This window comes from Glossina fuscipes, unplaced genomic scaffold, assembly GCF_014805625.2.
Source record: "Glossina fuscipes isolate IAEA_lab_2018 unplaced genomic scaffold, Yale_Gfus_2 59, whole genome shotgun sequence".
Taxonomy (NCBI): Eukaryota; Metazoa; Arthropoda; class Insecta; order Diptera; family Glossinidae; genus Glossina; species Glossina fuscipes.
In genome coordinates, this window is record NW_023998431.1 from 1,163,152 (window position 1) to 1,177,641 (window position 14,490).

At 31.4% G+C, this 14,490-nt stretch overlaps 1 protein-coding gene across 1 annotated transcript; it reads right to left on the minus strand.

Moving 5' to 3' along the window:
- Positions 1-7,786: 7,786 nt before the first annotated feature.
- LOC119637363 (RING-box protein 1A) lies at positions 7,787-8,699 on the minus strand. Its single transcript, XM_038033341.1, has 3 exons — positions 8,494-8,699; positions 8,376-8,403; positions 7,787-8,283 (listed from the first exon to the last, which is right to left on the minus strand). The coding sequence occupies exons 1-3, from the start codon at positions 8,569-8,571 to the stop codon at positions 8,063-8,065; spliced, it is 327 nt and encodes a 108-aa protein (XP_037889269.1). The 5' UTR covers positions 8,572-8,699; the 3' UTR covers positions 7,787-8,062.
- Positions 8,700-14,490: the final 5,791 nt, after the last annotated feature.

Below are 14,490 nucleotides of genomic sequence, written 5' to 3' on the forward strand. Positions count from 1 at the left end.
TGAATCGACATGATTTCTCTAGCGTATCGTATATGCCATATATATACATCGAATTGAATCAAATCGAATGAAATTGTTAGACAATATTCTAGGTTAAACTTACCAGGTTTTTTTTTTTTTTTGTTTCAAATTCATTCTGAAGCATAATTTAAGCTTATGGAAAGCAGGTAAACAGTTAAATAGTTAAGCAAACTTTTCCTATTCACGCTGGACAAAAGTGTATACCCTTTGTGGGGTAGGTAGGTGTTCGTTACGTATTTCAAAATGTTGAACGAACCTAACATAACATAACGATCACTAAATATGATGGATACAAAAATTACAATTCAAGATATAATTTTGACATTTTCAATTGCATATAAATAAATGTGAATTCCAAAAAAGAAATTTTGAACTTAATTCTAAACACTATACTTTATCTATGCTAATTATTTATTGTATGCATAACAAATCTACATGTTCCCGCATCGATCATGATGCATTTAATATAACTTTCAATATTTACGTTTTCTGCTTCATTCGCTTATTTTTTTTTTTTTTTTTTTTTTGTAATTCAAAACAAATAAGAGTATTTGGAACAAACAAAAAAGAAAAAAAAAAAAAATTAAAATAAATGAAATAAGTAAGAATACTGTAGTGGGGCACGGCAAACCACTAAATACTCTGCACCACGTTACAGTTATTTATATAATGACTTTGAAATAGGCCGTTATATAGCAAGTGATCGAAAAAGTGGTCAGTGGCCGAATTATTTTCAATAATGCTTTTCTTTGAGCCAAAACAGACCCCAGGGTATCAAATTTCATCAAAATATCTCAAAAATTGTGACCCATTCGTTTATATACAAAAATGTAAGACGAACAGACAAGCTTAGATCGATTCACGAAACGAATCTGAATCGATTGATGTAATAAAAACGCGGCTGTATCTCAAGTTCTTCTGGAAAACAAACTTAGAACAGTAACATCGTCGCACAAGTGGTGTAGGTAATAAAAAAAATTTGAATTGATAATATATCCCCTTATAAAATTTCATAGAACATATATCTGGATGTATTGCAAAATGAATAATGAGATTAGTATATTTGTTATTGTCATTGGTATTGGCTTTTTAGTTTCAATTTCTCAGATGCGATTCCCGTTCAGATAGTTATATTAATTAATAAATAAATATTAATTATTTTTATACCTATCACCGAAGGATAAGGGATGTATTCATTTTATGAAAATGTGTGCAAAGCGCAGAAGAAAGCATCAGAGACCCCATAAGGTATATATATTTTTGATAAAACTCAAATTCTGCATCGATTTAAGCGTGTTCACCTGTCTACCTCCCCGTCTGTGTAATGTCTATTGTAAACGTTCTCCTGGCTACAAAAGCTATCGATTTCAAAAATGCACAAACGCAATGGAATTTCTTGCACGCAGGTTGGATATTGAAAATGGACCAATTCGATCGAAGCACACGTCTACAGTATCACATAAACTGAGAATATCTGTCTTTTCAAAAGTAATTAAAAATTGGTTCTTTCTACTCATTACTCGCAAAGTACAAAACATAAGTGTACAAGATTTTGAACATATACAATAGGGCCGATGGTCTAATGCTAGCGCAAAATTGGAAAAAATTCACCACCCCCACCCAATATTATAGCGTATCAAAATTTAATTTTTGTTTCAATAACTTTACAAGGTGCCGAAACAAGCTCTACAAACCCCATAAGATATACAAATTCTTGGCCAGTTTCAAATTTGAAATGCACCTAATATGTTCGTCCGTTCATCTGCCTATTTGTCTGTGTGCGCATATGAATTGAAAGAGAATTTGCCCAAAAAAATTTACAATTGACTTAAACTTTTCAAAGGACACGCTTACAACGCCCACACACGCGTAAGCGACAAAAACTTTTTTTTGAAAATAGAAAAAATCGGCCGCGCTCACTCCATGTGACATGCATGAAAGTTAACTTGTTTTTTTTTGTCATCATTTTATCCTCAGACTATGTTGTTTCAAATAACGAATAACATTTTTGCGAAACACAATAAAGTAAAATCTTCGTGTAAAAAAAATTATGTTTCTAAGGTTATCATTACTTCTTAAGTAATGTTGATCACGTTTTTCAAAAGCACTAAAAAAGGTTATGAATGAAGAGATGTTCTCTCCTAAATTACTTTTGAGCAGTTGCAAATCAAAGAAATTTTTTATTCTCACCTTTGTAAAAAAATTCTTTTTTGTATTCCAATGCTGTATAGGTCGGGAAAAGAGTTTTCTGGCGGAAGCCAGTCATTAACGAAATATTGAGAAAGAATGCCTCTATATGTGCTCCATTGCTGTTATTTCTAAAGTGTCGTCCTTAGGATTAAACCCATTAATAATTCAGTAGCGATTCAGTTATTTGTCTCTATCCCTCTCTGTTGCATAATCGGAATCTATGATTCTTGACCAGTTAACATTGTCGATCTCTTTAGCGATATACTCGTATACTCATCGAGGGCAGAGTATGCGTAACATGAGATTAGTTTGTTATGTTCATAAAAATAAAATTTTAGGAGAAAATCGGACAAGAACTGATGGATGGATTATGAGTTGTATTTTTGTCATATGCAGTTAAAGGGGTTCGGTTTACGGTTCTGATTATCGAGCAAACTCGGCATCGACCTTGTATTTTGGGTTGGCTGTACTCGATACCATTGTTCCGTTATACGTACACCGATGACATCACAATATGATAATATCATAAATATATATTCCATTGTAACTGCAACGAACGAGAAGCCCAACTCGATACGAAGGCAATCGAGTACCATCAACCCATAATGAGCTCCTAACGTTTCTCTCTTTCGTTTCGTATGATAACTCTATAATGAGAACCGCCAACCGCTCCTTGATTAAGTTTGGGCTTAAAGGAAGATAATTTCAAATTTTAAGGCGGATTGCATATTAAAAAATAATTTGTTTTTTGTTTTATGCGTGATGGGCGGCTCCTATTAAAGCACTCGCGTACGATTTCGATAATAGTTTCTATTTAATGGTAAATCGCTTTTACTGAATTGTTCAATTTCAATGGCTTGGAGTGTTTGGATATTAGATTGCTAATATGATTTCAAATTATTTAAGGTCGTTAAGTTTAAATCAATTACTGATTGATTTATATGTGATTACACATATACCTTTAAATGTAATTGTTGATCGATTCGATTAATAATTTTCAAAAAAAAAAAGGAAAATCTTCTATAAATCAGGAAAATTTAACAAATTGAAAAGTAATACCCAGACAGATTTTATAGTTTATAAGATTTGCCCGTTTTCATCAAGATAATTGAAAATGCAAGAAAGTGGGCGTGTCAGTGCCAGATTTGGTTGATCGATCGAAACATATTTATTTCGCTTCGCTAATCTTAAGCTCGATTCCAGATGAAACTGAAAACAGCTTCAGGTTTCTATATATTAATCTTTGTCTCGGGCGAGCAGGATTAAATCGATTTAGAATTTTACGCTAATCAAGGATATAATATAATACTCTACGATCCGTTAAGGCGAACTTCTTCATTTTACAAAGTTTAGGTTAAGTGCTGGGTATATAAAAGTAAGTGTTTTTAGGGAATCTGTTGTGTGTGAATATAATAAAGACAACTTTCTTTTTCCCAAACCTATTCTTTGTCCCATTTTTTTTTTTTTTTTTTGGCTTGGATTGTATACATATATTAACATAGGCGGATATAATTACAATTTGTCAAAATAATTCAGTTTTTTTAAGAATCTTTAAAACGTATTCCCAACAAAATTAAAGATTTTCGTTTGATTGATCATCGGAGAAAAGTGTAAATTATTAGATAAAACAGGTTTAGAGGGACATATCGTTAATTTTCATATTAAATATGCTTAGAGAAATTGTTCTTTTGAGTTATTAATAATATTAATAATAAATATATATTAATATATATATATATATCTATATGTATATGTATATATATATTATAAAATATAAAAATAAATATATGTTATAAAATATATACATATATATTATAAAAAATATATATATATTATTTATATACATTATCTATATTTCAGTACTACTGCATTTTGGTAAAACAAGAATTTAGAATAATTTCATAATTGTAAATCTAATAATAATTTTTAATTTGTATTTTTACTTTTCCCTTTTTATTTTTATTTTTTTTTTGTTTTCGGCAATTTTGCAGATGGAAATTTTAAACTTAAACACTGTAGACAAAGTTTATACAGCAATAACAATATAAATAATAATAATAACGATAATGATGATGATGAATATTGTAATAATAGTTTAACAGAGATATATAGAAACTACAACTACAACCACAAAAACAGCAACAGTAATAATGGTAATTATCATGTAAACGTTAAGAAATGAACAGCCGTATTGTGAGCCGCAAGCCGTCATAGGGTATCTTTTTTTTAATGGTTATGGTTTTCGTGACAAATTTGATAGTTGAGATCACAAAAATTTTGGATAAAAAAAAAAAAAAAAAAGAGACGACCGGTTACAATGTCAGAATCTGGCTGAGAAAAACGAAATCAATCGAACTCATATGATGTATAGTTGTAAGTAAGTAAGACAAAAAATAAGCAAAAAAAAAAAATTAGAAAAGAAATTATAAAAATTGTTTAATAATCATTTATATATGTAAAAAGTAAAAATAATAATAACTAATAAGTATAAAAATGCCAGCACTTTAAGAAATTATTATAATTAATAATTATAATTGAATAAAATAAAAGTAAAAAACAAAAAAAATCTTCCATACATGACCTTTTTCCTCTGCAATTATTTAATTTAAGTATAAAAAGATTCAATTATGTTTTATACGATGAACTTTGTTATTGCTTTTTATTTAAATTAATTAATTTTTTTGTTTAAGCGTCTTTCTATCTCTGTTGCAAAAAAAAATTATTATTTTATTTATACAACTTTTGTAGAATTATTTAGTAGCTCTTTTTGTTTATATTATTGCGTGTAGAGAATGTAAAAGAAATATATATTAATATAATTTTTTTTTTCATATTTATTTTATTTTTAATCGAAAATAATTTTATATAACATGCTGTAAGCGGGCGGCCAGTTTGTAAAGACAAATTGTATTTGTTTTTCGGTCATTGCCACTCCCCTGTTTCGAGCAAAAATTTATGCAATTGCATTTGAACAGTTGTGTGCACATTTTGACAGTGTTGTGCAAAACGTGAATGCATTACATTTGTAAGCACGAAAGTCTACATTTTCATTTGCAAAAGTCTATTTAACTTAGGCACTTGTATCTCGTTTCTATCAAACGAAACCTATGACGTATTATCACTTATCCAACTCTTTTTTTTTTTTTTACAGTGCATTCCATTTTTGGCTTTTTGGAATTTTGATAATAAATTTTATTAATTTTCGAATGTTTTTTTATAGTAAAATTAATCCATGACTAAATGTTGAATTTTTCAATCAATTAGAATTTCGATGGTACCTGCTCCAAATATCTCAACGTGCTAGGAATTTGTATCTTGGCCAGCGTCTTTTACACGTAAAAATGATAAAGAAATGGGAAATATCAGCGTACGTAACGGTTGAATTCGGTGGTTTCCACCTTCGTCTACGTAGAATAACAGTTTCCCATTTGGCATTATCAAGTTATTCAGCGTACACTGATGCTAATCATGGAGTGCTCAAAATTGCATTCTCGTCCTTCATAACTTTCGTTGTTTAATTTAAAGAAACCTACTGCCGAAGCCCATCAGACAAGCTCATGGTAATGCTGCTCCATCCCCATATCCCAATTGTCGAACAAAAATGCTCAAAAATAATGAATTGCAAAATTTATTGGACGAAAACACAGCCCAGTATCTCAAAAAACTTCCGAATACAAATTAGCAGTTGATGAATCAATTTTTTCTAGTAGTTTACATGCGATGGGGAAGATCCAAAAGGAGGAACAATGACTACATAGCAAATTCACTGAAAATACCATTTTGACCACTTGTTGCAAGAGTTGTCCAGGAATACATGGTTGCAGCTTGAATAGGAAGTTCATCCATACCCAGCGTACTTACCAGGTGTCTACCCTTGTGAATACTGCTTGTTCAGACCGATGCACCATGGCTTGGATGGCACGCGGGTCCGCAAAATTGTTAGTTCTTTCCACAGGGCATCGCCATATTACCAGAAATATGGTAAAATGTTGTAGACAATCATGGAAAAGTCTTGGTTAATATATACTGCACCAATTTTTCTCAATAAATGCCTTTTTCAAATGAAAAAATGGGTAAAATACACGCGAGCACCTTATAAACTGACTTACCCATCCAAAATACAAAAAAGAATTAAAGATTTTTCCCAATTTTCAAACTCGTTTGCACACCTGTAGTCTGTTCTCTTCATTTTTGCAAACGGGAGAATGTTTACTAGAAATGCTACATAGTTGAGCACACGGACATTCGTAGGTGCATACCGGGTTTGAAACCGGCCAAGAGTTTATAGGGTTGTTGAAGCTGGCCTATACGCATTATAAAGTCGTTGGAAAAAAAAAAATAAAATTTTCACATGCTATAATATTGCGAGAGTATTCTTTCCCATTTTCGTACAGGTTCTAACTATATCATCGTCCTTAGAATACACGTGCAAATTTCTGTACATTTATCATTTATATTCATGAGTAAAAAACCAATTTTTAATTCCTTTTGAAAAGACAGATATTCTCAGTTTACGTGGTAGACGTATCCTTCGACCGATTTGGACCATTTTCGCTATCAATCTACGTGGAAGAACTCTGGGTGTTTCTGCCAAATTTAAAGCCATTAGCTCTATTTTTACGCCCAAAAAAAATTTACAACAGACATCATGAAGATCGATATGCTTAATCCGATCTAGAATTTGATGCTGTTCAAGAATATATATAGTTAGTTAGTAGGGGTCTTTCAAGTTTCCTTCCATAAAGTGAATACAAATCCAAAAAAAAAAAAGTCTCCTTCCATAAAGTGAATACAAATCCAAAAAAAAAAAAATAGTTTCAAATTTTCAAAATATAAGAACTTTGAGAGGGATATCGTTGCATAGTCCAGCGCTGTAAAAAAGAAATGTGAAAAAAACTTGGGCTTGAGGCACTAATCATTATTTTATAATGGAAAGTATACAGCTGTATAGTGTCTGTAATGAAAATTCCACAGTTCGCATAGTGTAGTATGAAAATCTAGTTCTAGTTTCTCTACCATCGGAATATAATTTCCTGACTTTTGTATATAGACATACAGATTTTATGGTGTACTTTAATAAAAAATTTCTGATAACCACGACTTTACATCTTCGCATTCATCATATCGAGCAAATATATGTATAAAATGCAAAATATTTTTCTAGCAGAGCACATGTTAGTAGATAGGTCAAAATATATTTTATCGGTTTCGCGAAAGCTTGTATGAGAGTTTACATTAATTCCATAATTAATCTTAAACGTTGTAAGTTATAGTTCCTGCTAATAAATATTTTAGAATTATGAACTAAAGTCAAGTTCACTATTTATCACCTATAATTAAAAGATAAAATTATAGAATATAGAAGCTGGTAGAGGAAACTCCTACACACTATGTCAAATTTTAATTATTTTTACTGAAGTTGTTGCTATCAACTATCTATTAAACGCAAACACGTGCTATATACTATAAGACAAGATATTCAGGAATGGGGAGGCATTTTTCAATCGGTTAAAAAAAAAGGAAAATCTTATATATGATTCAAAACTTCTATTTTCAAACATAAATCCAAATCTAATTTTTTTTGTATGGGTTTGTCTACTTTCCTTTAATAAACCTGTTTCGTTAAAACTTTTCTTTATACATGACTTGGGTTAAAAAGTTTTGCTTTTCTGAGTGAATGTAACTCCATTTAAATAGGATCATTTTTTACATTTGATGTACTTAGTATTTGAATTTAATTATGAAAGATGCGTAATTTTTCTTAGAAAAAAAAAAACAAAATATAAAAAGAATGAAAAAAAAGAAGAAACATTCTTACAAGTACTATAATTAAACAGCTTCCGTTTATCTACTAATGCCCATATTTTTGGAAATCCCATTCTCTATTATCCAAGGGGCATACTTGACGTGTTTTCAACCAGCGGGAAATGCAATGGAAATGAAAAGCATGATTACAAACGCCCCAAGCGACAGTGCACTCTTCACTAGTAGCTGAAGCTTGATTAGCTTGACATTCTATGCATAAATCCATGATGTGGTTACGGCAAATAGCACAGTTGTCGACAACAATATCTACGAAGATACGTATATATGTATATATATAAACCATTTTTAAGGTTATGTTTTGTTTTTTTTTCAGAGAAATCAATGCAGCATTCACTTACCCCAAGCCCATAAAGCGACGGCATTCCACTAAAATTGTTTATAATAAATATGCAAAGTCATTGCTAATTATACAAGAAACTTAACCGTCAAAAAAATTGCCAAAATAAATGTAAATACCTTTTTCACTTCGAAACGTTTCTTCTCGCCTTTGCTGCTGGATGAGGGCATCTCAAATTCCTCTTCATCTACTTCCATTTTTTAAATAAATGAATCTTTCAATATACAAAACTGAACGACTTGTATTTGTTTAGATTTTAGCTCAGTTTCCCAATTCCTTATTCTTTACCACAAAGAGTAAAGCTAGTGTTAACCGATTAATGATATTATGCTATGAGTGATATCGATAAGTGTTTAGTGATAACAAACACATTGCGGGTAAAGATGTTTCTGTTTAGCAAATGGTCGACTTTTTTCTTTGATAATTAGAAAAAAAAAACTAAACTAATGTAAGCAGCATAACTATCCGAGGAAGATGGCAATAGATGTATCCGAAGAATAACCGAAAAAATGCATGGGGATGATTACGTGCACGATGAACGATATTATTTTGGCATATGATAGGTTTAAATTTAATGTTCTCGCTAATTAGTTTGTTATCACAAACAAAAAAATAAATAAATTATATATTTACCTTTTGTTTTTCATTCATTTTTATACTTTAATTAAGGTTTCACTAAGGGCTTCCACACAATAATGCGTTATTCCTACGAAACTTTGCGAGGCTTTGGGGAAATGTTCAAATAATATGATAATGTATATATACACACACAAATAAAACAAAAAGAAGACAAAGGTAGAAGAAAAAACAAAAATGGTTTATTTTAAATTTAAAAGTTATTTAATCAAATTATTTACATTTATTTTGTGTTAATTTTAATCTTTTTATGTTGTAGGATTTGTTATTTAATTTAGAGTTTATATTAATTCGAAAAAAATGAAAAAGGTAATAAAGACGATATTTTAGTACAAATTTTCTTATTTGTGAGGAGACAAAGTCGTTCCTTCTTTTGACCTCACACGTCCTTCCTATCGGAAGGAAGAGTTTTAGGTTTAAGTTAGTATTAAGCTTCAATTGTATTAATAATAGAAAGTTGGATGAGAGACGACGGGATTGGGGAAATCAAATCGGAAAACAGCTATCTTCTGATTGGGATATGGTTAGATTATCAAAAGCAATGTTGATCGAAGTCCGAAACAGGTGACTTCCGTTGTTGTCCGAGTCGAGGCACTGACTATTCTTCTGAAGTGGACAGCCAACCGACCAACACGCCGTCGAGCGAAAAAGTAGTTTTCTTTTTTTGTGTTTTCTTCTCTAGTGCATAAGACAGTAAAGAACTAAAGAATAAAATTTCATAACGAGTGAAGCGATAAATATATATCTTGTGAGAAGTATACCTCTAGTTTGTTAGCCCCGGCACTAGAGTGGCGGCAGAAACCTGCCTCACAAGTTTATTGTATAAAAGACGAATTCCAAATTAGGGAGCAATTAATAAAAGTAAGAAAATGTCTTGTATGGCGTCATAAAGTTGAGACAAATTATAAAGATGAAGAGTAGCCAAACAATATCTAAATTTCAAAATTTGGCATATTTGTTAGACTCTTTGATTAGGAAATATCCCCTTAAAAAAGCTGAATTCCTCAGAATACCTCCATCATTCTCAAGGCAGGGTTGCAACAACACGTTGCAACCTGTGAGCTTTCCTTCGCATTGCTGAAAAAGCGTAATATGCGTCGCAAATTCCGACTAATATATAACAAAAAAATACACTTTAAAAAATAATTATCGTAAAAGGCATTCATTTATTTGTTAACACAAACACCTACCTTTATAATTATAAAAGAAGTGGAGACATATAGCCGACTATTACACATTGTCTAACACAATTCTTATTTTTGCCATAGAACACAAAAATATGAACTCACTCTTATGGAATTATATCAAAAATTAGATCTCTTTGCAAATAAAGGCTTACCTTCCATAAGAATGTCCAGGAGGATTAAAAAGTTGTGGTAGGTATTCAAAATTATGCACAGTTAGTTTTTATATTATGGATCGATTTTCATCGTAAAATATTAAAACTTAGATTTTCTGCCCTAAAAAACCAAAGTTTTCGTGTAAATCCTTATAAAGGGTTTTATCCAAGAATAGGCGTGGTTGGACCAAATTTGAAAAAGTGAATTTTATTTATTTCAAATTACTATTACGGGTTAAGTTGCATCATAAAATATTAAAATTTAGACTTTCCTGCCTTATAAAGGATCAATTTTCGTAAGAATCTATATATAGAATAGGGTCCAAAAAGTAGGACGAGATGGTCAAAATTTGGTACAGTTAATTTTTTTATTTTAAATTACTGCTGCGATGTGATTTTCATTATGAAGTATTAAATATTATAACCTTTTTATCATATGAATTTCAGTTTCCGCTATATGAGAGGGGGTTAAAAACATTGCCGCGCCTTGTCGAACGTTCTCATATCAATTCAGAATGTCGAAATACTATTAGGTAGCCACTTTTGTCGAGAAATTTTGAAAAATCCAATTTTTCGCATATAGTGACTTTCCAAGAAAGGGCTTGATAACGGTGTGGCCGAAAAAGCGGACCGATCCAAATCATTTTCCATACCGTTCGTCTTTAGGTCAAAATATATCAGTGTACTGAATTTCATCAAAATATCTCAAAAATTGCCGCCTGCAGTTCGAACACGCGAATACATGAGCAGACATCAGACATCAGACGAACAGAGGGACGGACAGGCTTAGATCGATTCAGAAAATGATCGGTATAATGAAAAATCTAAAGCTCTTTCGCGTATTATATACGTCAGCACAAACTTAATATGCCCTATAACACACGTGGTATGGGATACAAAACGAGATACGGATCTTCGGAAACAAACAACAGTTATGTGTTTGCCTATCCATTGCCTTTAAATCCATTCGTCGCATAGAATACATAGAAGAGTGCAAGAAAAAGTCTACATTTACTTGAAATCGATTTTCCCGAAATTCGTATAAGAAATCAAAATTTTTTGCTTTTGTCTCCAGTTCAGCTGTACAGTTTTGTACGGTTTCTTGAAATTTGTAAAGGTTGTGCAGGTACATTCATTCAAACAGTGCGGCAAAAGCTCCGTGATGCGAGAGCATCATGACTTTGAAAAAGTTGTCTAACCTAAAATCGTTTCAAGTCTCTCAAATCTTTATTTCACGGCCCAATCAAAGTGCTTTTACATTAAATTTCTTATCGTTGTTTTTTATATACTTATATATATTTAATATTTTTATATTGTGTGTTATATTTTGAACCATTGACTTTTGTCTGCCTTTGCATAAATGCGTTTATTTTTTGTTATGAAATAATGTGGTAGCGCGGTGTGTTTACCGCTTAGGTCTTATTAAAATGAGAAAGAGAAGAACGTATTATTGTGTTTAAGATCCAAGTTTATTAGGACAGTTTCGTCCACTATGCTACGTGCGGAGAGTTTTAGAGTTAAGTTGAGTGAAACTATGATGAATAGGTGAGGAAATAAGATATAAAAGAAAGAATGATAAATATATATAAAAATGCAATAAAGAAAAAAAAAAAAAAAAAAAAAACACTCGGAACACTCTTGTTATGTCATTTTTTGTCCTTGTTTTTCCTTTTTTGATAAGTTTTTGAGTTTGAACTGACGTGTTGGCGGAAAAGATTCTTCAAATTTCAATTTAAGATTATAAACACCTTAAAGGGATAGTACACTGAAGACTGAACAGTAATTGCGTTCTTCGGGTAAATAAGTTCTAACAAGGTGTGCTTGTCAGTGTTGATGAGGAAAAATTATGGAATCGATGTAAATGTAGATAAAAGCATCTGGCTTGAGAAGAAGAAAAGGTAGAGAAATCATCAACACACTCTTGTTTGATTAATGAAATAACGAATGAAGGCAAATGTGTTTGAAAGAAGAATGCTATTGAGGTGGTCTTCATTGAATCGGTTAAATAAAGCAAAAGAATTGCTTGAAAGTAATGCTTCGACAAATATAGTTTAAATTGAAAATATTTTGCCTGTGAGGATCGAAATCATCGCTCCGTTTGAATCCACATTTGGTTAAGTTATTTTTATGTATTTTCAAGATTTAGTGTGCGATTAGCTCGAATTACCAGCCGATTTACGAAATTAATGAACGGCTAGGGGTGATCGTCGTTCAAGGCAATCAGGCAGAGTCATTTAGAGACAAAGAATTCAGACAGAGAGTTTTTTTATATTTTTTTTATTTATTTATTTATTCTTTTTTTTTTTTTTTTTTTGTTGTTTGAGCTGTTAAAAGATCACTCGGTTATCAAGATAATAAATGAAACGTTTTTCCGGTATTCGATAGTTTATGAAAATCAATACTAATATACTGTTAGAGAAGACAAAGAATTGGATTAACATCTGCATGCATCTATGGAATGCAGTGATTCGAGGACAGTTTAATAAGTTTGTGTGCGTGAGAGTAGGTCGATATTGTCAAATTAGTATAACGTTGGAAATAAAAATGATAACTGTACGGTTACCCGGAATGGTAACCACCGGAAAGTTGCAAGTCTCAATCGAGTTTTAAGAAAAACCTATTTTCTTTGTTTGTTGCTTATTTTTCATTCGTTACAAAATAATAAAGAAAAGGCGTAAATTATTACAAAACAAATATGAATAAGTATTTTTCATAAGGAAGGAATATTGTAATTTTTAGAGTATTTCGGCTTTCTAAATTGGTGTAAAAACTTTGGATAGGATGAAGACATTTTTTTGAACTCCCTGTCGTATAAGTGTTTCTACGGAATCTTTTTTATTTTGAATCGAATTTATTAGCATTCTTTACTGATTTCCTGCACGTAGTTGCACAACTGCCAGCTCTGTATGCAAAGACTCTTGGAATTCTAACCGAATAGAAAGAATGTATTCTCAAAAAAATATAATAAATAATACAGATGAGTGAGGCGTTCAAGTTCAACGCGTAGATAAACATCATTAAACATTGTATTTGCAAATTTGTCAATAGCTCTTGCGTTAGAAATTCATAATAAAATTGGATATCGATTAGTATGTCTAAAGTTTCCATTGTAAGGTTGCTATTTACTTGTTAAAGCCGAAACATAAAAGTAAAAAGTTTAATGAAACATATAAAATGTAACACTGTGGTTTGGTTTACGGATAGACTGAATAGCATGAATTCCATTTATGTCTACATGTAACAACGAAATCAGCTACGGGTTATCTCTGTAATTGTTGCGTTCATGCTTCCATATTAATTTGCTTGCGTCATTTTCTGTTGCTATTGTATCTTTTTTAGCGAAAGAAATTATACCTGCGGAGTAATGTAATGTGCAATTTTACTCAATTCCTTTCTAGCACTTGTGCAAGACACAAACCCAAATGCCCTCTTATAGCTTATAGGTGTGTGTATGTAATAAATAAACTCTACCAACTTCAAGCAAAGAAAGAACTTACATAGTAAGAATAAAATTTACTAAACCGTAATAAAATTAACAAAATTTCCAAGTGCTTGCAAAATTATGTTCTTAAGCGATTGCTCTGCAATTCTTTGTAAATTTTGTAGACGATACGAATCGTCAAACCGGATGAGGATCAATTAAGTTCAAAAAGTAATGACGTAACTGCTGCATAAACCATCATTGGTTATATCGTCGTACACTGGTCGAAAAAGTGATCCGATTCATCGTTTTCGTTCTTGAGCTAAAGCACGTCAATGTATCAAATTTCATCAGAAAATCTCAACAATTTGCGGTCTCTAGGTACAGGCAGACAGGCAGACAGGCAAGATTAAATTAAATCAGAAAGTGATTCCGATTCGATTAGTACAATAAAAAATCGATCCATTTTAACTCCTTTTGAATGTTGCACGCATCCGCACAAACTTGATATATCCCCGCAAGTGGTGTAAGGAAAAGAAGAAATTGCCTGTTAGGTAAATAATAGGTTGAACCGCTGCTGAACTAAAGGTATTGATTCTGTACGCTTCAACAAAGATGTCCGAGAACTTGGGTACAGTTTTGCCTGCATTCTTCAGGTGTACGTCAGCATGTCAATAAAAAAGGAAAAATTTCTAAAATTCAAATTAAAAAATATTGTAG